The sequence below is a fragment of the Protopterus annectens genome, chromosome 2.part0, assembly GCF_019279795.1.
Source record: "Protopterus annectens isolate FY-2018-M chromosome 2.part0, PAN1.0, whole genome shotgun sequence".
In the NCBI taxonomy this organism is placed as follows: Eukaryota; Metazoa; Chordata; order Ceratodontiformes; family Protopteridae; genus Protopterus; species Protopterus annectens.
Window position 1 is genome coordinate 56,944,249 of NC_056728.1, and position 23,844 is coordinate 56,968,092.

Below are 23,844 nucleotides of genomic sequence, written 5' to 3' on the forward strand. Positions count from 1 at the left end.
GCCCAGAGATCTCCTGTGAACAAAGAGCGATGGTTCCAAGGCTGATGTGGGAGCCGAGCTCACCTGCGCCGAAGCTCCAAGAGGGAGAGTGGGGTCGGACAAGGGTCTGATGCCACTTCCCCAATTGGAGCCAGCGAGAGAGCTTCGACACCCAGATCCCTCAATGGACTGAGACACTGAGGAGATTGGAGCAGATGTCGGAACCAATAATAAAGAAGTAAGTGGAGCCAACGGTTCCACCATCATGACCTCCATGCACTCCGGTTCCAAGCTTAAGAGAGTCGGAGGAGGAACCAATGGAGAAGCTGGATGGGCTGAAGGAGCCAATTCCTTATAGGCTGGGCTCAATAATAATTTAGCAAGTGCCTGTGACTTGAGGAGCCTATTGACCACTCTCTCCACGTCGTGATCTGAAAGCCTGGAGGACCGAGAGGAGTGCGAAGAGGACCGGTGACTGTCCGCTCCAGATTGCAGCAAAGGAGATTGTGGAGCAGAGCGTACTGGTTCCAAAGAAGGAGACCTTGTTCTCTTCTGGGTCCAGACTGAGACTTAGCTTTGTCAGAGCCAACACTGGGAACCAACAGAGTCAAAGGTTTTTCAGTAGGATTTTGTCTGTTCTGAACTCGGAACCAATTGCTTAGTGTGTTTTTCAGACAGTTTATCTGGCTGAGGATCCTGAGACGAAGAATCTTGAGGGCTCTTCAGAAGGCCACGCAAAATTAACTTATTCTTTCTCTCCTGCAGGACTCCGGAACTGAAAGCATAACAGATCGAGCATGAGTCCTGCAGGTGAACTGCCCCTAAACAATATACACAACTCGTGTGCCCGTCCGTAAGGGACATTTTTTGGCAACACGAGTCACATTTCTTGAACCCAGAGCGTTTCGACTCTTTGGACATTGTGGATAATTGAAAACTTTACCACAGCGCTAGAAATCAAAGCTGTAAGCTAACAGCACACAACAACTAAAACTACTACAAGGCTGCAATGGCTAGCCCAAACAACAAGAAAGGAAAAACTCTCTTTTTTGAAAAGGGAAGAGAAGAAGAAGAAAAGGGGGAGAGCCTCTAACTTAAATGGTGACTCCCCCAATAGGAGAGCCTCTAACTTAAAAGGCTATCCCGGAAAGGGTGGGGAAAAAGAAGAAGAACCCTCTAATTTAGACAGGCTCGTAAGGATACAATATAAGTGAAAAAAGCACAAAGTGCTTACTGAGCCAGTAGTTGCAATCTGGACGCTGCAAGTGGAAAATGAGATCTGAGAAGCTACTGCTAGGCATATTGGGATAGGGGTTAGCCTCGAGCCAGTAAAAGCTTTCGAGCTATAGTAAAATCGGCCGAGTCAGAGCCGAGGATCAGCTTCGAACCCAACCAGCAAAAACGAAGGTGAGATGGGACAACATAACATACTCCCTTATTAGCCTCAACAAAAAGATGAGATTCCTCATCAAAACCTCTAAAGCCAGCTATGAAGGCAGAATTGCAGCAGACACTAAAAACAACCACAAAGCCTTCTACAGTTATATCAAGAATCTCCATGGCAATATCCAGGTTTGCTCTGACTTACTGCACAATGGTACCCATCCCCCCCCCCAAAGGACCAATCACAATACCAGAGAAATGTCAGGCACCCAGCATTATTGCAGCACAGGTTACAGCTGCATTGTCCAAGGCCAAGAATACAGCTTCCATTGGACCCAACAATATCCCTGGATGTGTTCTACATGAACTACAAAGTGAACTGGCACCACATCTGTGTGCTCTGTTCAATCACAGCCTCACCTCAGGCTTTGTCCCTACCGAATGACACACTGCTACAGTCAACCCTCTCCATAAAAGGGGAGCGACTACAGACCCTGGGAATTATCGCCCATTAGCCTGACGAGTCTCATATGTAAGGCTATGGAGCGCATCATCATGGACCTAATTAACAAGGATATAGAGAATCTCCAAACTTTAGATCCCACTCAATTTGGTTTTGTGAAAGGTAGATCATGCCTGCTCAACCTGGTTGACTTTTCTGAGTCAGTCACCAGAGCTGTGGATGAGGGTAAAGTAGTTCATACAGCCTACATCAATCTGGCCAAGGCCTTTGATACCATTCCCCACTCAGGAATTATTGATAAACTCACCAAACTAGGCATCAACCCCTATATCACTAGGTGGGTTGCAAACTGGCTCACAGATAGAACCCACAGTGTGAAAGCAGTGGACTCCAAGTCAGACTGCCGACCAGTCACGAGTGGAGTCCCACAGGGATCGGTCCTGGGTCCTCTCCTGTTTGGCATCTACTTCTCAGAAGTCCAGGCCAACACAGAGGGACTCCGACTGACCAAGTTCACAGACGACTGCAAGCTGGGAGCCATTATTAACTCCCCAAGTGATGTAGACATCCTACAGAAAGGCCTCACCGAGACCAATGACTGTTTCAAAACCATGGCCTTAAGCTTAATACCAAAAAATGCATCGTCATCCCTTTGGGAAAAACTCAGTTCCCACTCATTATCACATTGATGGTAGTCCACTGAACATAGAAGGTATTATAAGAGATCTGGGAACATAGGTTGACAGCAACCTCTCTTTTGACCACCACTTTGCCACTGTGGTCAGAAAGTCCTTCTATGTGGCACATCTCATTACCAAGGGTTTTGCATCCAGGAAGAAAGAGGTCATTATTTCCCTCTACTCTTCCCTCATTAGGCCAATCATCGAGTATAATGCCCCATTTGGCATGTACCTCACTAGACACCTGCAACAGCTGGAAAGGCCACAAAAGTACCTCACAAAGAGGATCCTAGGCCTTAAACACATGTCCTACATGGATAGACTCAAAAAACTCCAGTTATTCTTTGTCTCATATTGTCTACTAAAGAGGCAATCTCTGCTTGACTTACAAAGCCATGTCTGACCCAGCTCTGTTAGAAATGCTACATCTAAAGAAATCCCAATCCCTCCACATCACACCCTCCAGAGACCTCAATCTCATTACCACAATCAACAGGACATGCTGGAGGGACAGGTTCATAACCCAGAGACTGCCCATGCTCTGGAATAGACTTCCCATACATGTCAAGCAGAGCACTTCACTGGTCAACTTCAAGAAAAATCTTGATGAGTGGATGGGAAATAGAAAGTTCACCCCGGGGATCACTCCAGTGGCTCTACTTGATAGAGGCACTGGGAATTAATGTCAGGCTTCATAATACCAGGGCACTTCTATGGGCTAGGCTTGTAAAGGCTCCAGGGCCATTAGCCTAGTACGCACCTATGAACCTACATGCAAAGGTATCATTTCAAAGAGTAAGCATCAGTAAATTCCTAAACATAGACTGCACTACAAAATAAATCCTAAATGCAAAATACAATAAAAATTACATGTAGACATTACTTAGAAACATTTTTTGAGGAAAACATGACAACAATGTGGCAGGATTCAAAAAATGAAATGGACAGGTTGGAGATGAATATGTATCCTGGATGTTGGATTGTAGAAGATAAATTATTTAAGCTAAAGGAATGTATGCTGTTATGCTAGGAGATGTGTAGAAGCTGTCAGAGGGAAAATGTGAGGGGGTATTACAGAGGATGAGTAAAGTAAGAGAATGCCATAGTAAAGAGGAGATGAAGGGAGGTAGAAGGAAATGAAAATACAGAGAATGTGTTAAAGTGCAGAAGAAATTATAGAATGTTGGTAGAATAAGTCATAGGAGTCTTAGCGAGTATGGGAAGAAAGGATGCAATAATGGAAAACAAAATGGGCAGCTGTCATTAGTGAACAAGGAATGTAGACTTCAAAAAAACAGACTGGTAAATAAATAGTAGGATTTACTGGGTGTATAGAAGTGTGGTGGAGTGTGGGAAGGAGAATGTTTAAGAACAATGTAGACAGAATACCGCTTACTACATGCTTTGTTTTGGTGAAATGTGAAACAGAATCATGGAGAGGGGAAGGGAGTAGAATATAACAGGCAGTGAAGCAGTACATGCATACTGGGAAAAATGTGACAGTAAATTACCTTGGATTCTGTTGTCACGGCTACCAACACAAGATACCTGGGTTAAGAAAATAAAGTAAGCATTGTACATGTTAAGAACAGACATGAGAAGTGCTACTAGTTAGCTTAAAGACTAAAGTTTCAGCTCTTCAAAAATATGTTAGCAAGCTTTGCTTTTAATGTGTACATTATTTTTTTATTTGCCTTGGTTTACCAGGTTAGAACCTTGATCTCAGTATACCAGTTTTAGTCTCCATCCAGTAGAGAAAGTATCAACACAGGTATACAAGATATTTCAGTGAAGTAACGGCAGTTGTGGACAGTTACTGAATAAGTTCAAACAGGAAAGTAATACAGTTCGGTAACACATGTAAAGGGTTATATAAAACAGATTACTGTACCACCACATATAATACATATTTACATATGTTCATCAAATACAAAAATGTGTTTTTATAAAGGGTGAGGGAAAAGGAATTGAGAAGTATAGTTAGCATGGGTGACATTGTGGTTGGAGTTTAGATTAGATGTTAAAAGAGATGAAGACAGCTCAACGTTATGTGTGAGAATATGATGTAAAGAGGCAAACAAAAATGTTATGTTAAGGGTCCTGAATGATTACATTTGCATTCAGAATAATTTTAAAGGAAGGCTTTCAACTCAGTCTGGAAAGATGGGTAAGAGGTAATCTCTGAGATGAGAAGAGAGAGATCCCCTTAGCTTTGGACCAGGTGTAGCAAAGCACTGTATTTAATTTGCCTATAAGGTTGCTGTCCCTGTTTTATTGTTTATTTCTACTTTCTGTATCTTAATGAGCATCATCATTTCTGAGAGGTTCTAAGCAAAGAAGAGGCAAAAAATAAAACTCTTCTAACTGTGCTTATACGTTGAAGTACCCTTAACTCAAGTATGTCATCTGTAAATGGAATTTCCTACACACCATTCCTATCTTGCTCTATTTCATTTCTTTGTTTGCTCTTTCTCTTCAACTGTGCCATTCATATATGAGTGAAAAAGTTATTCTTAATGGATAAAATAAATATAATATGTGAACAGGTTATAGTTTGAAGATTTGAATTTGATCTTCTACCATCTAGCTGCACAGTGTAGCTTTACTTAAATCACTCGGCAAAGGCGAAAATCCAAGGATAATCTTAGAAAAAACATTTTTGCCTGGCAGGTTTTGCCCATTAACCAAGAAATTGATAGTATATCACTCAAACTATTACCTTAACGAAGAGAAAAAATATAACGTAAAATAGTTGATAAAACAGATAAGCACTTTCACACTTGCATGCCTCTTCAGATCTGAAGCAGCATGCAAGTGTGAAAGTGCTTATCTGTTTTATGCTATATTTTTTTACTTTTCATTAAAGTGCATGTTACCAGTCGTGGTGGTCGGGCTATTTTTTATTTGGTTGTTTTTTGAGGTTATAGACTGACCTTTGGTTGTCTGCATTATGTTTTTGCTTATAAACCATTACTTTTGTATAGAAAAGTCAAGGAAATCTGTAACCACTGTGAAAACATAACAGTATATAGCTTTCACAGCTGGTGTACTGAAGTGTGTTGTATTTCTGTTATATCACACTGTTATTTTCCTTGTTACAATATTTCATCTGATATGCCTAGAAAGAGATTGTTTTTAACTAAATTTCTTAATCCATTGTAGGGACCAGAAAACCAACTGTTCTTAAAAGCAACAACTACAGTAGCAAACCCAATGTACGATGGAGATTAAGACAGCCCAGTCAGCAGATAAGGATATAGTATAAACAATCAAGAGCAATCAGGCTCCAGTGTGTTACTGAGAGAACTGAACATTACTAAAGAAACGCCTCTGTTCTTTTATATGGCTACTACTGGTTCATTCCTGGTGTGCAGCACGACAACGAGAAGACTAGTCCAATACGCAACTACGCTGACCATGACAATATACAGTGCAAAACTTTGCAATATTGCTTATCATCTGCTGTTGATTGTTTCCAAGTGCAGTAATGACATGTTCATGCCAAGCGTTTCATACTCATTGCAAATAAATGTCAGTGTTTTACTGTACATTTTAAAGTAATGTATATAGATGTGCCTGTACTTTTGTCATTATGATGCAAGCTGGCAAAAGCACAATTCAGTGAAAAAATATTTCTCAGAGAAAAGGAATCTGCCAAGTGTTGCAACCGGGCTCCCAGGTTTCAGTTTGAGTGACTGAACTAACATTTATCAAATTTGATCAGGATTAAAGATTACAAGCAAAGCTTTTTTTTTTTTTTTTTTTTGCTGTATTTGAGCTCTCATCACATGAAATGAGCTTGCTGATTCCAAAATATGTTGTTTAAGATGTGGCAAGAATTCTGTATTAAGCAAATACAGCTTCCTAGGTAACATATATGCAGCTTTTACCTCTACTGGTTTTACTTTAAATGAGTTATGTTTTGGCAATGTATAATTTTGTCTCTATTATCTGATGGTGTTGACATACCTGTGATGTGCTAACTGTAGTTTCATCTTGTTCAAGGCCTGGCTCATACCTGAAAAGTATCCCCGACTAGTGCATCTTCTTGGTTTAACAAAAAGAAATAAATACATGCATGCAAACATACATATATATATAAATGTGTGTGCAATTGCACTGTGTGCATGTTCACATGCATGTGTGTGTGTTTGTGTAGTAATCATCAGCATTTGGTGACAAACTGCAAGTGATATTATATCCCCCCACATATCCCCACACCCACTACTAATTTATTCCAAAGCTGAGGTGTTATTTCATTTCAGTACACTGTCTTTTTTAGGTTATTTTGACCTTCTGTTGTTCAGTGAGTTGTTTCTTTTGCTCATTTGTGTTTGTTCTGAGAAATTAAAGGAGAACCAAATACAATCCACTGAAGTCAAATGTAATTGTTCCTGATGTTCTTCCTAGCCTCAGTCTTCATGCCATATATTCAGCCTTTTGGAACTTATGCATTCCCCAAAAATTAACTTAAAAATGGACATTTTAATTGCTGAACCTGGCATAGGTAGGTGGTCATGCCTATTGTGAAGGAGGAGGGGAGTGGAAATGTCACATCCAATGCCACAATCCCTCTGAAGAGGGAGTGACCATGCAAAGGACATAATGAAATAAAATCTGGCTCAAAGATAAATCTCGGTGCAGTTATGAAAATCCAAACAATCCAAGCAAATTATACCAGAAGCCACACTAATTACAGGGAAACTTTTATTCAAAAATAACCTACCCTACAGTACCTGATGTTCTCAGATGGTTTCCAATCCCGATGTTAACCAGACCTGACCCTGCTTATCTTTGAGTGCAAAGGTTTCTGTTATTCTGTTTTTATTATTGCTATGAATTTTCTGCTGTAGTCGATTATTGGAAGTGCATATTTTTTGGCAGTTCCTGTTATGTACAATCAATATTTTGCATTTGATCATTGGGTAGTAGCTTTTATTTTTATTCAACTACTCTTGATATAAAAGTGAAAACTATTCTACAGAAATTATACTGGCACAGAAATTACTAAGTCTGTTGTTATAACTTTTTATACAAGATGCAAGTCAAAGATCGCTTTGCATTCTTATTAAAAATAAGAAAACAGGACTCAAGCCGATACTGATTGTTTAAACCACAGTTTAAGTTAAAACAAGAAAGGATTGCTTTTGCTGTTATCAACGCTTCATCCCCAGGTGAGACTTGTCTCAGATGTCTCAATACATTTTTATATGGGCACAATATGCCCCCTTCAGCCTTAAATTTCTGGAAATGTTTTTATGTGGATACAGAGTAAATATTAATTTAGATATGATGAAGTCTTTAAGTATGAAACCGCTCATCATTTATTCAGTAAAATCTTTGTTTTATGATGGATCTGCACATCTGCTTCTTACTAATTAGTAAAAAGTAGAATAGAAATATACATATTAATAAGGAATATATAATGAGCATCACATGTAATCCAAGAAAAGTGTAGCTGTTGACCTAATCCCTATAATTTTCATTTGTTTGCCCTGTAGCTACTCTTATAGGTGAGAGATAGTAGGGAACCATAACCGTATCCTACCTAACTGACAATCTTTCTTTCATACAAGTAGGAAAACAGGGCGGGTTTCAATCCCTTCAGATCTTTTTCTGTGGGACTGCATTTCTATGAATGTGGAAAATGTTTTCAGAAAGAAAAAAATTTTCCAAAAAATAAAAAAAGAAGTTATGTACTCACCATAACGTTCCATGTGAGTTGTTCATCTTCCCTTCATTCTTACTGATGGGTTCGGAGCTGATCCTCTGCTCCTACTCGGCTAAATGCAAAGGCTTGAGGTCTTCAACCAGCTCGAGACCTACTCCCCATCCCATGATGCACTGGTGCTTCCCTCAGATCTTGTTTGCTGACAACAATGGTGTAAGCCATCTCCCAATATAGCAAGTATAGAATACACTAGATAAAGGTCAATTACAGCCATACCTCACCTCAGGTTCTCGATCCTCAAGAAGCCTGAAAGGGGGTTGGAGAGTGGGACGTAAGAATGAAGGCAAGATGAACATCTCACATGGAACGTTATGGTGAGTACATAACTTATTTATGTGAAGTTGTTCTATCTTACCTTAATTCTTACTGATGGGATAGCGTCCCAAGCACCATCTTCTTGGGTGGCTCACGGGAGTGTATTCTTCAGGACAGTAGAACCAAAGGAAGCCCTGTCCCTGGAGGCCCTATCCACTTTGTAATGAGTAATAAAGATATGAGGCCTTGACCAAGTAGCTGCTGCACAAATTGTATCTATTGGTAATTTGGCAGAAAAGGCTGAGGAAGTGGATACAGCTCTAGCTGAGTGGGCCTTTATCTTGTCTTGTAATGATGAATTCATTGAATTGTAAGTAAAGGAAATACAGTCTGATAACCATTTTGATAAAGTGGCTTTACCAACAGGAGCACCTTTCTTGGAGTCCAAGAAGGAAACGGAGTTAATCAGTTTTCTTGAAATCCTTGGTCCTGTCTAAATAGAAGCATAGTTGTCTGTGAACGTCAAGCTTGTGCAGCATATACTCTGTCTTAGTACCATACTTGGGGAAGAATACAGGCAATTTTATAGACTGATTGAGATTTGTTTCTAAGCATACCTTCGGTAAGAATGAGGGATTTGTCCGTAGAGACACTATCATTATGAAATATCACACAAGGGAGTTTTATGGACAAGGCCTGTAACTCTGAAACCCTCTGAGCAGAAGTAATAGCTACTAGAAAGATGGTTTTCCATGTAACATACTTTAGGTCACATGAAGAGGCTGGTTCAAAGGGTGGTAGAATTATTCATGATAGTACAAAATTTAGATTCCACGGAGAAAGAGGAGATTTGATGGGTGGTCTTAAATGTATAGTGCCTTTGAGAAATGCCTTCAAGAGTCTATGAGACATGATATTAGACCCTTCCTCACCAAGAAGGAAGTTGGAGATTGCAGCCAATTGAACTCGAATAGTTTCAGGAGCTGCTCTCTCATTGAATAGTTTTGTCAAAAATTGCAAAAAAGAAACTATTGGAGCTAAATAAGGATCAATATGATTTTGTAATACCCATATTGAAAATCCTTTCCATTTGCTGAGATATAGTTTTCTAGTGGATGATTTGTGACAGGATGTCAATATATGCTGTGCTGCAACTAAAGGATTCTGAAGCCTGGCCAAGTTTGGAATTGGAGCAGCCAAGCTGTCAATTTGAGGGACCAAAGGGACAGGTGAAGAGCCCCCGATGAGTGAATCAGGAGGTCTGGAACTGGGTCCAGGATCCAAGGTTCTTCCAATAGGTGAGGCCGAAGAAAGGGGAACCTAATCTGGTGAGGCCAATAGGGGGCTATCAGAATTATGTTCCTTCCCAGAGCACTGGCTTTCTGTAAGACTTTGGGTATCAGAGGTAATGGTGGAAAAACATAAAGGAGACCCGGGGGCCAATCATGTACAAGTTCATACCTTGGGGCTTCCCCTGGCGGGGGGATTAGGGCAAAGTAGCAGCTGCATTTAGTGTTTATGGACTTCCCTGGGATGTGTGCTGCTATCAGAAAGCTCTGGGGGGAGTTTGCCCATTGCCATACTCGCAAGGCTTCTCAACATAGGGGATAAGATTTGGTTCCTCCTTGTTTGTTTATGTACCAGACTACTGACATGTTGTCTGTCTGGACTGCAGTGGTCCCCAGAGGAAGAGAGTCTTGAAAGGACTGCAACGCTATAAGTACCGCTCTCATCTCTAGGACACTGATATGCAGGTGAGCCTCATGTTCTTTCGATGTGCCCTGGGCTGTTCTTTCCTGATAATGCCCCCCCACCTTATCAGGGAAGCATCCGTGGTCACTATGGCAATTAGGTTCGGTAGAACAAAGGGACGTCCTGTTACACAATGCGATGTCAGCCACCACTGAAGGTCCTTCTTGTATGAATTCATAATTATAATCTGATGCAACATTGGGAGTTCCTGAAAAGACCACTGGATGAAAAGGAGCCATTGCAGTATCTGCATATGCATCCAACCCTGTGGAATTGAAATGATTGCTGCTACCATTGTAATCAGAAATTTGAGAACCGTGGAAGCTGGAGCTTTTTCTTTTGAGAGAAGGGCTAGAACCTGTTGCCAAAGAGCAAAAACCCTTTCTGATGGGAGTTTTAAAGTCATTGTGGTGGTGTCCAGATCTGCTCCTACAAAAACGGTATGTCACAATGACAATAAGGCAGATTTTTCTAAATTTATGGTAATACTCAACTGACAGCATAGATTCATAGTAGTGTCCCTTGCTTGAATGAGCTGATGCCTGGTGGGGGCAATTAGAAGCCAGTCGTCTAAGTATGGAAACACCTGGAATCCCAAATGTCTTAGGTGAGCCGTGACTACTGCCATGCATCTGGTGAACCCTCAGTGGGCTGTAGTGAGACCAAAGGGCAGTGCTCGAGATTGATAGTGACTGGCCCCCAGCCAAAACTGCAGGTGATCTCTTGAAGGTCTGTCCATTTTTATGTGGTAGTACACATCCTGGAGATCTGTTGAGTACATTCAATTGTCTTTTCCTAGAAAAGGAAGTATCGACTGCAGTGTAATCATCTGAAACTTTGTCTTTTTTACAGATTTATTTAATCTGCTGAGATCCAAAATGGGCCTCCAGTCCCCTGTTTTCTTTGGAACTAAAAAGAACCTCGAGTAAGTTCTGGATCCTATCTGGTCTGCGGGGACTGGCTGGATGACTCTTATTTGTAGCAACCTTTGAATTTCTATGGTTGTGACCTTGTTCCCTGTGATTGGGTGGAACATCTTGGATTTTTCTTACTGAGGAAGCTAGGGTGGAAAATGGGATAGAGTAACCTCTGGATAAGATGCTTTGTACCCAGCTCTCTTTTATTTTTGCCAGGCATCTGGGTACAAGGATAAACGTCCCCTGACTGCCTCCAGAGATGGACAGGTGGGCTTCCTCTCAGGAGTGCTAATAGGGCTTCCCAAAGAACTGATCTCTGTCACCCTCGTTCTGCGGACCCCCTCTGCTGCGTGGATGGCATCTTCCATTACTGCCCCCTCTGCCTCTGGAAGGGGTTTCACCATGTGTCCCAAAAGGCTCCTCGAGTTTTACGGAACCACATCTTTCCTCCTTTCTGACCTTTAGGATAAGGTCTGGTAGGCATGGAAAAACGGACTCCGACAGCAGACAGAGTCTTTTCAGTCTTGTTCACATCTGGTAAGCATTTCTTTCACTTTGGGTCCAAAAAGGGACGAGCCACTGAAAGGGGTGTTGATAAAGGATGACTTAAAGGGCTCCGCAAAAGAACATAGGTGCATCCAGGAATGTCTCCTAAGAGCAATTAGTGTACCCGCTGCTCTGCTCGCTCCATCAACTGGGTACGAAAGCATGCATGGATGAGTTTGTTAGGGAATTGAGAGTGGAGAGCTGTGAAGATATTTTATCTGAGACCCCCACAGCTACTGAACCCTGTAGCATATCTCCTAGCTCTTTTAGGAGATCTCTTTGTAATCTAGTGAAATGTGTAAGATAATTCAATGACGTAAGAGCAAAAGTCGCTGAAGTAAACATACGCTTTCCATATCTGTCCATGACTCTCGAATCTTATTCAGTGGATGGACTAACATCAAAGTTTCGAATAACTCCTCCTTGGTGACCGCCACCAACACCATGGCATCAACAGGGACTCCCTTGTTGAGAAAAGCCTTGTCCTGTGGTGAGGTAATAAACTTATTAGGCCTCCTAGGGACAGGTTCCACTGCATCTGGAGACTCCCATGCTTTTCAACAAACTAAGTCCATGAGTTCGTCAAAAGGCAGAGACACCCAAGAGGTGGAGGGCTGAGACCCAAAAGCCTTCAGGTAGACTGACTCCTCATCAGTAGGTTTGTTGGGCTGCCAATCACCCCTCTGTTTGAGAATCTCTATGATATCTGCGAAAGAGATATCTTCTGAGGGTGACCGTGGGGAACCTTCTGAATCATCCAAGTCAGTGTCTGAAGTGATGGATTCCTGAGGGGAGTCCAGATGCTTCCTCTTCCAAGGGACCTCCTCAGTGGGAGCTTCTGGTGAGGTCTCGGAAGAGCAGGTATTGCCCAGTGGGGTTTCCTGAAGCCCTGGGTCTCTACACTTTTGTGGAATCTGTGATGACGAAGTAGGCACTGGCACTTTAGGGGGAGAAGCTACTGGTCCTGATGAAGTGGTTGTCTGTGGGGACAGTGCTCTCCTCATAGCATCAAAAACCCTGGCTCCAATGTGAAGGAACTCCTGGCTCTGAAGATACAGTTGATTCCCTCGGCACCAGGATGGTAGGCTTCGAGCCAGAGGTAGGAGCCAAACTCACCCGTACCGAGCCCTGAGAGGCAAAGTCGGACACAAATGATTGGTTCAACTATCCGCCCCAGACCTGACCAGAGAGTGTCGGCTCCTAGACTCTTCGGTCGGCACCGAAGCAGTCTGAGAAATCAGATCTGAAAGTCCTAGAACAGGTCTCAGTACCGACAGCTCCACTATAATCAGTTCCGAAGCACTCTGGCTCCGAAACCTTGATTCGTATTGACAAGGAACAGATATGGGGGAAGGAGGGTTAGACGGTTCCTAAGCCCGAGGGGTTGGCCCTGACAAAAGCATGGCCAGCACTGGTGCCTGCAGAAGCTTCTGCACCACATGATCTACATCCGTGTCTGATAGGCTTCTTGAGGACTAAGAGGATAGAGCCGAAGAAGTTACAGATTGTAAAATCAGAGATTTCAAAATGGGAGATACCAGCAGCAATACAGGGGACCAGCTCCTCAAAATAATAACTGTTGGCTCCGAAGTCAGTGGCGCCGAGGTTGAAGGTCTGTCAGATTTCGACATACTGGATGACAGAGATTTTTGCCGGCTCCAAAGATCCAGTAGTGGATGACGTTTTTGAAGGTTTAGATGGTTTGGTATGTGCTGTATGACCTTGGTCCAATGATTCCTGAAACAAAGATTTAATCAAGCCCCTGACAATCAACTTGTTCTTCCTTTCTTGTAATACTCGTGAACTAAAGGAGTGACATATGGAACATGTTTCCTATAAATGTAATGCCCCTAAACAATACGCACTCTCTGTGTGTCCATCATTTTCTGTCCACATTTAGGGCATTTCTTAAACCCTGAAGGTTTAGACTGTTTAGCCTCCTTGTCTTTATCTTGAGACATTTTAAACCCAATCACACCAACACACAGTACAGAGCTCTCTAATTTAAATGAGCTTATAACAAAAAGTTTAGCCTTCTAACTAAAATGGGCTATAAGAAAAATATTAACACACAAAACTATGAAGATTTAAATATCTGTATATTCACACAGACAAGTTACGTATACCACAAACACTCTACACAGTAATAAGTTCTAGCTACTATTCTTTTAACCTATACAATAAACACTCTGTACAATAAGAGTTTTAACTGCTATTTGAACTAACTACTAACACTCTATTAAAGGGAAACGGGGAGTTTAACAAAAGGCCTTCAAACAGCCCACGAAGAACTATCAGAAAAAAGACCACACTATCAAAAACGCGAAGTGCGAAAGGAATAAGAATTAGCAATTATCCTAACTAACCAAGTTTTAACTAACAATATAGCAATTTATGTAATTTTATAGTGAAAAATTAAACTTTCACTGTCCAGAGCTGGTGAATCGCCCCATCTGTTGCAGTGGCAAATGAGATCTGAGGGAAGCACCAGTGCATCATGGGATGGGGAGTAGTCCTCGAGCTGGTTGAAGACCTCGAGCTTTTGCATTTGGCAAAGTCAGAGCCGAGGATCCGCTCCAAAATCATCAGTAAGAATTAAGGCAAGATAGAACAACTGCACATTAAATTTTGTGAATTATTAGCCTGGGTGCCTTTTTTAGCCCTGGGCTAAGTTATTTTTTTATAAAATTAATGTTCAGTATCTGGATCACTATGTTTCCTATTGTTGGCCTTCTATTTAAGCACAAGATGATGCTGTTTCATTTTATATACACTGTTCTGCTTTACAAATATTTTAATATAATCATTATTATGCTTACGATCTGATATATTTTAATGTTTGACTGATATTATTTGTTAAGTGTATTGTGTTGTTGGGTTCAAGACCCAACTTACATAGTGATTAGTTATTGTTAAACACAGAGTATTCAAAACCTTGTCCGATTTTTCAACTTGTGGAGATTTTACTTCTAGTAAGTAGGGGTTTATCAGAGCTTTTCTCCCTTGGTATCTTCTGAAAAAGTGACAATGTACGTCCAGACTGATAGTCCCAGTGAAAAAATATTAATGAATTTTATAAGCAATTTATTTGGAGTTTTCCTGACACTATATATATATTTTTTCCATATTTTAGATGAGCATCCTTTTTCGGCATTCGATGCAACATTTTATTTTTGTGTATATTATCAGCTGTCCAGTGCATTCTGCCTGTTTTGCTTGCTTTCTGTGTGTATTTTATTAATTTTAAGTGTACTTGTCTAAGAGCCAACAACATTGTGTTTTATATAGATTCAAAGAAAATGGTTTAGACTGTATGAAGGTAAATAGGCTACATGAAGCTTAATCCATCTTAATATAGCTAGACAAAACTCATTCCAGTTGAAATGTACTAAATTATAACACCACCACCAGGGAAAAAGTGAACATTACATAGTTTACAGTGACATCTGCTGGCGTTTGTATCAAATTACAGGCTAAGAACTTCAGTATGCCCTTTCACATTTGCAATACATTTAAAACAAGTTAAGATGGTTAGATTTCTGTGCAAAATTAAATGCCATCTAGCACTTTAAGACAGACAGATAAAGAGTATTAGGTTTGTAAGTACATATGAACAATCATTTAGTAATATTTAGGATGATGTACGAATAAAACCTGATGAAAAAAAGAGTGGCTGCATGTCTTTATGTTTGGAAGCCAGAATGATCGAAGAAAGTAAGCCCGAGGAAAAATAAACAAACTTGCAATTATGAATGAAATATTTAATGTCAATGGCAACATATTTCCTTCTGCTGCAACTTAGTCTTTAAAAGATTAATAAACATTAGGAGTTATTATGCTTATTTATTTTTATTTATAGTTTTTTTTTTCCAGCTGGGCAAGGCTGTTTTTCAAAGGATGCCTAGGGTAAAACCTCAAAAAATGCAATGTTTAAAAGCTCCAAGAGATTAAAGCATTTTCTGAATCTGTTGATGTACAATAAACTATTATGTTAGTAGCACAAGTAAGATACTCTATGAACAGATGGTAACAATGAGTCTACAGCATGTTACCAAACCTGTCATGCATAAAGTACAACATAATGCAAAACTAGCTCCTCTACACATTTGAGGTGAAATTGCTTGAGTATCACTAGCATGCAGAAAAAAAAAAACAGCATAAAGCTGAACACTGTTTTCCATAGGAAATCATTGCCAGTTCAGTCTCTAGACTGTAAGTTTTTAATTTGCACAGCCTTGAATTTATGTAATTTTTTTGCATTTCTACTGGAGCTTTTCTATGGTGGTGGTGCTGCGGTAGCATTGTCGCCTCATAGCAAGACGTTGTCCCGTTCGATTCTCAGCTAGAGCATCTTCTGTGTGGAGGCATACGTGAATGGGGTGTGCCTTCGTTGAAGGCTGTGCGTCAGGGCTGGTAACCCGGTACATAAAAATCCACTATCAATCATTAGCGGACCGGAGTTCCGCTGTGGCGACCCCTAACCGGGAAAAGCCGAAAGACACAAACAAACTGGAGTTTTTCTACTCGGGTCTCCATTTAAAAAGGGCCTGTAGTTCAGCTGGACTAACTCAGTTAACAAATGACAAATAAATAAGTGTGCACCAGCAATGATTCACTTGTTTTAGAAGATTTCTTACTTCTTTGAGTTGTTGCAACCATGGAATTAATATATGTAAGTTGAGGGGGGGGGGGTCCAGGTTCGCCATGCAAAAAACAAGTAAAAATTATTTCTTTTAGCCTTTTCAAATTTTGAGCATTTTTTGCCCTTTCAGAATGTTGACTTTAATGAAGTTGGTATTTCCTAGCATAACCATGCAAAACTGTATAATATATAACCACATGATGGAAGTGACAGGAAGAAGTTTATGGTTATTATTAAAATCCATAACATTGTGATGTGAGGATTAATCAAAAACAGAAAACAAGTGCTCAGCTGTGATAGTACTGAAACTGTTACTGAAGTAAAAAAATGAAAAGGTAACATTTTGTAATTGGTTTTCTTCTGCAGAAAGCTATGGGTGTAAAAATAAAAGTAAGTTTTACCATAACAATAGATCATGTTATCTTCTTTTTGTTTGGTTCATCATGAGGGTTGTTATATCCGGTTAGATCCAACCTTAGTGCCCGATACAAAAGTATTGGATCGGAGAGCTCCGACTCCTCCCTTACACACAATTCCCCTCTCCTGCCTGAATTACTTTAGACCAAGTTTGCTAGATGACCAAAATTGGTGACAAACTATGTAGGAAAGGAGAAGGAGGAAAACTGAATAAGTCACTATACAGTCCGAGAGTTACAAAGGAATTAGACAGGGTGTCCACAGAAAGTCTTGGCCAATCCTTAGAAGGAAACAATGACAATCTGGCAAGGGGATCGGAGGGAGGGGAGTTAAACCAGATGAAAAACAACAACAACACAGATCATTTTGGTAAGCACATAACTTTCATATCAGATGTTGTCTTTTTCCGTCTGATTCAAAATGTGGGACAGATTCCCAAACTACCCAACAGGGACCCAGGTAGTCTGAAGGAAAGACATTCTTGAGTATGGCAGAGCTGAAAGATGTCCGAGTCCTAAACTGCACATCTAACTTATAATTAGATGCAAGGTATGAGTCGAGGACCAGGTTGCTGCAGCACATATGTCACTTATAGGCACTCCTTTGCAAATGCAGTTAAAGTAGAATGAGACTTGGGCTTTGATTGTAAAGATATAACTTGTGCATCATAGACAAATGAAATGCAGACTGCTAACCATTATGATAGAGTTACCTTACCTACTGATTGTAAAAAGCTTGTTTTTAGGGAAGGATATAAACAGATCTGATTTTCTGACATTCTTAGTATGATGGAGAGAGAGAACATGAGTTGTCTGTGGACATCTAGGGTATGTTGTGCTTTCTTAGTAAAATTTGGAAAGAAAACTGGTAAATTAATTTGTTCGTTCAAGTTAGATTCTGAAGCTGCTTTGGAAAGAAATGAAGGGTTTGCTCCCAGTGACACTCTGTTCTTGTGAAAAATAAGGAAAGGAGATTTACAAGAGAGTGCCTGTAATTCTGACACACATTTTGCAGATGTAATGGCAAACAAAAAATGGTTTTCCACGAAGGAAACTTTACATCTACAGATTCTGCTGGTTGAAAAGATATTTGGGTTAGCAATTGGAGTAAAATAGTAATGCCCCATGCAGCAATCGGATCATAAACTGGGGGCCTCAATAAAAAAGTTTCCCTGAAGAAGGCTTTGGTCACTTTAAGGGAAGCAAGAGATGTATTGCTGAGCCCCATATTAAAGCATGAGATGGCTGCTGAGCCCCATATTAAAGCATGAGATGGCTGCTGAGCCCCATATTAAAGCATGAGATGGCTGCTGAGTCCCATATTAAAGCATGAGATGGCTGCTGAGCCCCATGTTAAAGCATGAGATGGCTGCTGAGTCCCATATTAAAGCATGAGATGGCTGCTGAGCCCCACATTAATGCATGAGATGGCTGCTGAGCCTCATATTAAAGCATGAGATGGCTGCTGAGCCCCATATTAAAGCATGAGATGGCTGCTGAGCCCCATATTAAAGCATGAGATGGCTGCTGAGCCCCATATTAAAGCATGAGATGGCTGCTGAGCCCCATATTAAAGCATGACATGGCTGCTGAGCCCCATATTAAAGCATGAGATGGCTGCTGAGCCCCGGGATATTAAGGCATGAGATGGCTGCTGAGCCCCATATTAAAGCATGAGATGGCTGCTGAGCCCCATATTAAAGCATGAGATGGCTGCTGAGCCCCATATTAAAGCATGAGATGGCTGCTGAGCCCCATATTAAAGCATGAGATGGCTGCTGAGCCCCACATTAAAGCATGAGACGGCTGCTGAGCCCTGGGATATTAAGGCATGAGATGGCTGCTGAGCCCCATGTTAAAGCATGAGATGGCTGCTGAGCCCCATGTTAAAGCATGAGATGGCTGCTGAGCCCCATATTAAAGCATGAGATGACTGCTGAGCCCCGGGATATTAAAGCATGAGATGGCTGCTGAGCCCCATATTAAAGCATGAGATGGCTGCTGAGCCCCATATTAAAGCATGAGATGGCTGCTGAGCCCCATATTAAAGCATGAGATGGCTGCTGAGCCCCGGGATATTAAAGCATGAGATGGCTGCTGAGCCCCGGGATATTAAAGCATGAGATGGCTGCTGAGCCCCATATTAAAACATGAGATGGCTGCCAATTGCACTTCAGTTGTAGAGTAATTTGGGAGTGAATAGCTACAATAGAAACTCTAAATTTCAGGTAAAGGTGCTAAAAATGGGTCTACTCCTTTTGAAGAGGCCCAGATGGAAAAACTCTTCCATTTGCTCTTGTAAGTCTTTTTGGTTGGGTTTCTTTAAGAAAAAGATGCGATATGGATTACCTGGAAGAAAGCCCGTCATCTCTGGCAATTGCTAGAACTGGAAAAACTGTGCTGTCAATATTAGGGTCTTGAGATCCAGTAGAGGTAGCCCAGATGGGTGACTGAGGAGATGCATAAATTGATCCAGAACCCGTGGTGGGTGAAGTAGATGAAGCCATAGAAAGAGGAACCATGCCTGTTGAGGCCAGAAAGGGGCAATGATGGTTACTGTTGTCTTTCAATCCATGGCTTTCTGAATGAACTTTGTTCATAGGTTGGTACTAGGCAATTGGCCCTAGGGCCTATACAAGCCTAGCCATAACAATTCCCTGGCTATTTCTTCCCACACTATTTACTTCCCTGGACCCCGTCTACAGGGCGACTGACATGATCCCCGGGGTGAATTTCCTATCTCCCATTCAGTCATCAAGGTTCCTTTTCAAGAGGGCCAAAGAGGCACTCTGCTTGACATGTTTGGAAAGTCTATTCTAGAGTCTGGGGAGTCTCTGGGTCAGGAACCTATCCCTCCAGCATGTTCATTGTGATGACAAGGTTTATATCCTTGGAGCGTGTGTCTCTGAGAGATTGGGATTTCTTTATGTGTACTATGTCCAACAGCTCTGGGTTTGACATGGCCTTGTATGTTAAGCAGAGATCGCCTCCAAGTAGACGATATGCGACAGAGTATAGGTGGAGTTTTTTTTAGACAGTCAGCATAGGGCATCTGCTTTAGGCCTGTGATTCTTTTAGTGAGGTATTTCTGTGGCCTTTCCAGTTGTTGCAGATGTCTTGAGAGGTACATACCAAACGGGGTATTATATTCTATAATGGGTCTAATGAGGGATGAGTACAGTGGGACAATGACCTCCTTTTTTCTGGATGAAAAGCCCTTAGTGATGGGGTGTGCCGCATAGAAGTATTTCCTGACTGTTGCGGCAATGTGGTTATCGAAGGTAAGACCACTGTCCACCTGTGTCCCTAAGTCTCTTATCACACTTTTGGTGTTTAGTTTACTGCCACCTATGTGGTAATTCATGGGTACATGTTTTTCCCAAAGGGGATACTATACATTTCTTGGCATTGAGCAAATGGCATTGAGCTTGAGCCCATGGCTCTGGCACCAAGCATATGTTTCTGTAAGGCCCTTTTGTATAATATCCACATCATTTGGGGATTCAGTAATGGCTCCCAGTTACCAGTCATCTGCAAACTTTGTTAGCCAGAGTCCCTTAGTGTTGGCCTGTACTTCAGAGAAGTAGATGGCAAACAAGAGTGGTCCCAGAACTGAACCCTGAGGTACTCCACTTGTCTGGAGTTGGATTTGGAGTCTGCTACTTTTACAGTCTGGGTTCTGTCAGTAAGCCAGTTGGCAACCCATTGAGTGACATAGGGATTAATGCCCAGCTTAGTAAGTTTATCTATGATTCCAGAGTGGGGGATGGTGTCGAAGGCCTTGGTGAGGTCCAGATAGGCTGTGTGGACCACCTTACCCTTGTCCACAGCTCTGGAGACTGATTCGAAGAAGTCAATCAGGTTCAGGAGACAAGCTCGGCCCTTCAAGAACCCAAACTGTGTGGGGTCCAGTGTTTGAAGGTTGCCAATGTCTTTGTTTATAAGTTCCATGATAATACATTCCATGGCCTTGCAGATCAGGCTTGTCAGACTGATGGGGCGGTAGCTCCTGGGATCTAAGGTGGATCCCCCCTTGTGGAGTGGGATAACTGTAGCTGTGTGCCACTCAGTGGGCAAGAAGCTTGAGGTGAGGCTATGATTAAACATGACACTTAGGTGAGGTGCTAGTTCATTTTGTAGTTCATGTAGTACACAACCTGGGATGTCATCTGGTCCCATGGATGCTGTATTCTTAACTTTGGAGAGTGCGTTTTTTACCTGTGTGGCTGTTATTACCGGAATTTGGCAATCTTTCGGTATTGAGATGGGCCATTTACGGGGTGAGAGGGGGGTGAAGTTTGCACTGAACTGATCTGCCAGGATATTGGCAATATCCTTGGGATCAGTATATTTAAATGCCATTCTGTTGTAGCTCAGAGCAGATCTGAGCTTTGCCATTTAGATTCTTGACATAGCTACAGAATGTCTTGTGGTTGTCTTTGGAACATTTGGCAATTTTATTTTCATAACTAGCTTTGGAGGATTTTATGAGGGATCTCAGCTTCTTACTGAGGCTGGTAAGTGAGCTTTTTGCATCCTGGGATTTTCCTCTTTTCTGCAACAGTTTCTTCCTTTTGTTGTAAAGTTTGTTTATGGCAAGGGACCACCAGATTGGCTTCCATTTTTTGGAGGAGAGCATCTTGGTTCTATTGGGGATGGCACGATTCATGCATGAGTGGATGCGCTCGTACAGTGCCTTAGTGTAGGATTCAGCAGTCGAACTCTTAGTTCCCATCTGCATGGGTGTCATGAAGTTTGTCACCTCTGACTTGAGTAACATGAAGTTGGCTGTAGAAGTTTTTTTACAGAGGTTTCCTTACTGGGGGGTGGGATGTGGATGTCAAGGGTGATTAGCTTATGGTCAGACCTGAACAATGAGGGGGTGACCATAGGTGTGGAGCATCGATTTCCCATGTTGGTAATGACCAGGTCTAGGATATTGGAGCACCTGATGGGACTAAGGATTAGTTATTCCAGGGCATTGGAATTTATGAATTCCAAGAACAGTTGGGCAAAGGTGTTGGTACAGGACTAGTTTTCCCAGTTAATGGCAGGGTAGTTGAAATCACCCAGTATTAGAGTGTTTGGTTGTATCTTAATATTTTCCAGTATGTTTAGAAAGGTGTAGTGAGAATCTTGGGGCATGGTGGGGGATCTGTAGCAAGCTACAATTTGGATTGCAGTCTTACCTAGTGTTAGTTGCACCTGGAGAATTTCAGATGCATTGTGTTGGGCAACTAGTCTGGTGTTGTGAATATCCTTGGTGTATATGGCCACTCCTCCACCTTTAGTGTTTCGGTCCTGGTTTGGTGGCCGAAAAGTGTGGTAAGATTTGTAGCCTGGTATTGCAGGGGTGGTCTCTGGAGCCTTGGACCACGTCTCAGTTACTGCATAGATATCGATGTTCTCCATTTTTATGGGTGCCTCGAGAGAGTGCATTGTGAGGTTTAGACTTCTAGCATTGAGTAGCATTACCTTCAGATTTTGCATGCTTGTACCTGTTACGGTGGTGGTTTTTGTCCTTTGAACTTTGCCTAAAAAAGGCACTATGGGGGGGCAAGAGCCTTAGTCAGTAACCTGAATCCCAGGGGCGACAGGTGCAGACCATCTCTGCCAAAGCACCGTGCTCTGTCGATCATGTCATCCCAGGCAGACAGATACTGGATCCCCTTTGATAAGGGGGATTGGCAGAAAGGTATAAAGGAGACCTGGGAGATAAAGATGGACTACAGCATCTCTCTGGATGGCTGTCCCTTTAGAGGGATGAGGGCGAAGTAACTTCTGCATTTGTTGTATAGGTATGAAGCAAAAAGGTTGCAGCAAGGTTGGCTCCAGAGGCTGAAAATCTCTTTGCCACTGTGAAGTAATAGTACAGATATGCTCAGTTTGCCTGGCAGAATATTGGACAACCCAGGTTCCCAGGTAAGTGCGTTTCTACAAGAAAGCAGTTTGAAGGCATTGCCCACTCCAAACTCTCATGGTTTCTCAGCAAAGAGGGTACAAGCGAGTTCCACCCAGTTTGTTGATGTACCAAATCACTGACATGTTGTCTGAGTGCATGGTAATCACATCCTTGGGAAGGAGGTCCTGAAATGCCTGCAACATAAGGAGGACTACTCTCAATTTCCAGATGTTGATATGAAGTTTGGCCTGTATTGATTACTACATCCCCTGAGCAATCTTCCTTTCGAAGTCCCACTGCACCCAAGAAGAGGGGTGTCCATGGTGACTGCAACTCTGGGATTCAGGAAATTGAAGTGCCTGCCCTGAGTAACTGAATTGGATGAATTTCACTATTGAATGTGGTCTTTGCAGACCTGAGTCAAACATCTGCAGTGAAGGGGATGTAGATTTTATGACCACTGTACAGTTACTGTCCAGTGTAGAACTCTTATTTGGTATTTGGCAAGAGGAATCATCATTATAGAGGTGGCCATTACACCTAAGAGTCATAGGATAAGTCAAGTTTGGAGCCGGGGATGCTTTGTCACCTGGAGGGCTGCTGATCTTATGGATCTGACTCATGCTAAAGGAAGTTTCTCTATCTAATGTACATACAGTGTCTATGTGGCAGTCTATAAATTCCATGGACTGGATATGGGATAGCTTGCTGTTGACATTTAATGAAATGTCCAAGTGAGTCATTAGATGTAATAGGAATGACGGTCTCAGTAGTAGATCCCTGGAGGTAGCGGTTAGAAGCCAATTATCTAAATACAGGATAACCTGGATTCCTTACAGCCTGAGATAGGCCACCATGGCTGCCATTATCTTGAACACCTGGGCGGGGGGGCTGTGGTGAGAATAAATGGCAGCACCTTGAACTGGTAGTGACTGGCTTCCAGACGGAAACATTAAAATCTATTTTACTACCGCAGGATCTTGATTTGATACTAGGTGTCCTGAAGATAAATACAGCACATCTAAATGTCCTTCCTCAGTAGAGGTGGAATGGACTGTACTATGACCATCCAGAATTTTGTCTGTTTTACATATTGATTTAGACTGTTGAGATCCAATATCAGTCTGAGGTCCCCTGTCTTTTTTGGAACTAAAAGAACCTTGACTAGACTCCAGAAC

The 23,844-nt window shown here is 41.8% G+C and overlaps 1 protein-coding gene across 1 annotated transcript in view; it reads left to right on the forward strand.

The window, feature by feature from the left end:
* The window catches only part of LOC122792954 (integrin beta-2-like), a 1,413,174-nt gene extending 1,404,616 nt beyond the window's left edge, over positions 1 to 8,558 (forward strand). The window contains exon 16 of the mRNA XM_044060545.1: positions 5,668 to 8,558. Coding sequence (XP_043916480.1) covers positions 5,668 to 5,736 — 69 coding nt within the window. The 3' untranslated portion in view covers positions 5,737 to 8,558. The remainder of the gene's footprint in view (positions 1 to 5,667) is intronic.
* The last annotated feature ends 15,286 nt before the right edge of the window (positions 8,559 to 23,844 follow it).